General features: G+C 58.0%; 1 protein-coding gene across 1 annotated transcript; it reads right to left on the reverse strand.

Annotated features, from left to right (window-relative positions):
• Nucleotides 1-1,927: 1,927 nt before the first annotated feature.
• HTR1A (5-hydroxytryptamine receptor 1A) lies at nt 1,928-3,420 on the reverse strand (the record flags this gene model as incomplete). The annotated part of the gene is made up of 1 exon (XM_081940610.1): nt 1,928-3,420. The coding sequence occupies one exon, from the start codon at nt 3,418-3,420 to the stop codon at nt 2,089-2,091; it is 1,332 nt and encodes a 443-aa protein (XP_081796736.1). The 3' UTR covers nt 1,928-2,088.
• Nucleotides 3,421-4,016: the final 596 nt, after the last annotated feature.

Raw genomic sequence — 4,016 nt, forward strand, 5'->3', positions numbered from 1 at the left:
TTTATTTAGCACATATAACCGGAAAGCACCTTTTAAAAAAAAGAAACCCATTCATATACAAGTAAACCTACTTTAGAGCCACATTTTTGTGACAGAACAATTCTTTCGGATCACTTTTAAGTATAGCATAGTGATCTGGATTTGGATGGAATATTTGATGGAACTTTTACAGTGTTATTTCTAGTGTTTTAATATCTCCATGCTGGCCACATATGGCACATTATCAAACTCAGGGTCTATTCAGGAACAAAGGGCTAGAGATTGTCAGCCAGCAATGGAGGTGCAGCGGGCAGCCCCTGGGCCTTTATGTGCACATGGACAACATTGCAGAAAACCACAAACCGGTTCTACCCAGTTTAGAAAATAATAAAAAAAATTAAGGCAAGAGAAGGCCTTACTTTGATCTGGACCAAATGTGCAATTGCTATCTTGGCTCAAGAGTCTCTCTCCTCCAAACTTCTACAAGTTGTAGAAGAATCCAGATGCAGAAGCACCTTTGGTCTTTTCCAAAGGAAACCTCAGAGTAGGATGCTCTGGAGAAGTTGCTTTAATTCTGCTAAAGCTTCTTTTTTTTCTTTTTCTTCTTTTTTTTTAAATTGAAGGTGGTGGGGTTTGAATGAGCCTTATGCCATATGTCTGAAGCACCCAGTTATTGGTCTGCCCTCTCCACTTCCCAATGAGATTCTGTCAATGCAATCCCATGTGGTTCTGCTGTTTTTTTTTTCCTTTCTCCAACCTGAGCCCAAAGAGAGAGGTGGGGCCACTTGACTAAACTTTCTCCATGCTGGCTCTGTGGGCCTTTATTTGCCCCCCCCCCCCCGGATCTTCAGGCCTCTTCTAGGGTTAAGGCAGAGATCCCAGCCACAACCCAACCTCATCCTTGCTGATTCTCCACAAAGCCCTGAGATTCTGTCTCAAAGTTGCCCCCAAAGGGTCTAGCCTGGAAGCCACCACTACCCCTCCAAACAGAGCAAAGATTGACTTTCCAGCAAAGCTGCCTAGGAATGAATTGTTTCTCCACCCCGCCTGCGTTTCAACATCCACTCAACCATGCAACCTCCTTTTTTTTGAAAGAAATACCCTCCCCCCCCCAACCCAAAGTGATGCTGGCACTTCTCAAGCATGGGAAACAAACAGCCTCAGGAATCAAGCCAAGACCTTCCCAGATCGGTGTCGGGACAAGGCAGACCATCCTTCCTCCCGGCCCAGACCGGATGCCTGCCCCCCACCCAAAAGCCAGGTCGCCTCCAGGTCCCCGGCGTCCAGGTAGGGGGTGTTGCCTTCGTTCCTTTTTCAGAGTTCCGACTTACTCGGCCTTTCCTCGTAGCAAAATCTTGGCTTGTTACTTTCTTGCGGGTAATCCGAGAGAGAGGAAGAATTAGGCGAGATGAGCAGATGTTTCTTTTAATGCCTAGGGTGGTTTTTATTGTAGTTTAAATTCGGGCAAGGTTCCCAGAGAGGGGAGGGGAGTGCTTTGCTTTCTTTCCCCGTCTCAGTTTCGATCCTGCAGCCCGTCCTATCCCCGAAACCACCCCCTCTGTCTTTATCACACACACATACGCGGGCGCGCACACATACACACACACACCTTTTTTCCCGGTCTCCAGAGTCAGATTCACAAGCCTGGAGTAAGAAGAAGTAAACTCCGAGAAGGAGTGGAGATCGGGACGGACGAACAGACACAGACAAATCAAAGGGACGGTCAGCCTTTCCACCGGGCGGTCCTACCTTCCAGAGCGGTCTTTGCTGGAGAAGAAGCTCGGAAAGGAAGAGGACGGAGAGCAAAAAAGAAAGAGCGCAGGGTCACAAGCCTTGCTTGTGTTCTGATCCCCAAGGCCGCCAGGAGCCTCCAGCCATGCGGCGATCCCCAAAGACGCTCCCCCCCCCCACTTCCCACCCACCCCCAAGCCAAGGGGGTCCCGAGAAAACGAGAAATTCCGGTCCCGCAGAAGGAGGGCAAGAAGGTTCCGCCAACGAAACAAGCTCGGGCTCGCCCAAGTCCGCGGAGCCGAAGGAGGCGAAGTGGCGCGGCAGCGACCCTAGCCCGGCGCTGTCTTCCCGGCAAACTTGGCCGCCGTCCGCCCCGTCTCAGGGCAGGCAGAACTTGCACCTGACGATCTTCTGGAAAGCACTTTGGAAATCCTTGTTGAAGTAGGCGTAGATGACCGGGTTGAGCAGCGAATTGGAGTAGCCCAGCCAGTTGATGACGGCGCCCAGCCAGGCCGGCATGGGACAGCCGACCTCGCAGAAGGGCAGCACCAGCGCCACGATGAAGAAGGGCAGCCAGCAGAGGATGAAGGTGCCCATGATGATGCCCAGCGTCTTGACCGTCTTCCGCTCGCGGGCCAGGGCCATCTTGCGCTTGGCCTCGGCGCTCTTGGCTTCATTCTTGCGCTCGGGGGCCGGTGAGGCGGCATCGGGGAGGGGATGGTTGGGCAGGGGCAACATGAGGCTCTTGGCCGAGTTGGACGGCGTCACCTCTCGCAACTCCAGGGCCGAGCCGGCGACCCAGCCGCCTTCGCCCGGCCGGAGGGCCCCGTTGACACAGGGCGCCTCCTTGGCTTCCGCCGCGCTCCTCCTGGCCTTGGCCGATGCCTGCTGCTGCTGCGGCCGCCGCTGCTCCTGCTGGGGACCGCCGTTGGTGCGTCTGGCCGGCGAGTGGGCAAGGCAAGTGTCGGCCACCTTTCCCACCGGCGCTGCGGGCGACAACGGCGGCTGCTTCTTGTCGGCTTTGCGGACCGTCTTGCGGATGCGGAAGCGGGCCGCCTTGAAGATGCGCCAGTAGAGGAACAGCATGAGCAACAAGGGGATGTAGAAGGCGCCGAAGGTGGAGTAGATGGTGTAGCCCGGGTCCTTGCTGATGGTGCAGGCGTTCGGATCGGAGCGGTCTTCGGGCGTCCGCCAGCCCAGCATGGGCGGGATGGAGATGAGGAAACCGATCAGCCAGGTGAGGCTGATGAGGGCGGCGGCCCGGCGGGGCGTCCGCTTGTTGACGTAGTCGATGGGGTCGGTGATGGCCCAGTAGCGGTCCAGGGCGATGGCGCACAGGTGCAGGATGGACGAGGTGCAGCACAGCACGTCGAGCGAGATGAAGAGGTCGCACATCGCCTGGCCCAGCGTCCACTTGCCCAGCACTTCGTAGAGGGCGGCCATGGGCAGCACCAGCACCGACACCATCAGGTCGGTGACGGCCAGCGAGCCGATCAGGTAGTTGGCCACCGTCTGCAGGGAGCGCTCCAGGGCGATGGCCGCGATCACGAACGCGTTGCCCAAGACGGCGAAGAGAATCAGCGCGCCCAGCCCTACAGACGTGGCCAGCTGGTAGCCTAGGTTGGCCACCGGGGACCCCGAGGGCGGGGGGGTTGGGGACCCGGTCGGCTCGCTGAAGCCGGGCCCCGGCGTGCCGTTGGACAGCTCCATGGCGAGAGGGGCGGACGAGAAGGCAGCGCCTTCACTCCGGCTCCGGCAGCGGCGGACAGCTCCTCCCGAGGGTCACCATGGCCCCCCGACGGGACAGGCGAAGGGCGACCGCTTGCCTGGATCACGTGTGTCCCTTCAATGAGCTAGAGCGAGGTAGCGGCCGGGCTGGCGACGTCCGGCTCCTCGGGCCAGCGCCGGTCGCAGTGGCAGCTCTGCGCCGGTTGCATGGCGCGTCCCAGTCTCAGGCACTCTGGGACCGACGACGGCGCCGAGCGCTCCTCTCTCTCTCTTCGGCCAGCAGCCACTTGCTGCTCGGGATTCCGCTTCGCCCTTCCTCAACTTGCACACTCTTTGCCTCCAGCCGGTAGCTTCGCCCTCCTCGAATAACTCTCACTTGCTCATCTTTCTTTTACCCCGACTTCCCGTCGGTCTTTCAATCCAGGCTGAAGCTGAGGCTTGGTCCGGGTGCATCTTCTCCTCTCTCAGCTGCCCCTTCGCTTCTTTTGCCTCCTTTCTCTTTCTCTGCCCTTTCTGCCCCCTCCCTCCCCTCCGGCGTCCTCGCTCCGGCTCCCGTTCTTTAGCCCGGCTGCTGCTGC

This window comes from Natrix helvetica (assembly GCF_964273705.1).
Source record: "Natrix helvetica genome assembly, chromosome: 2".
Lineage (NCBI taxonomy): Eukaryota > Metazoa > Chordata > Lepidosauria > Squamata > Natricidae > Natrix > Natrix helvetica.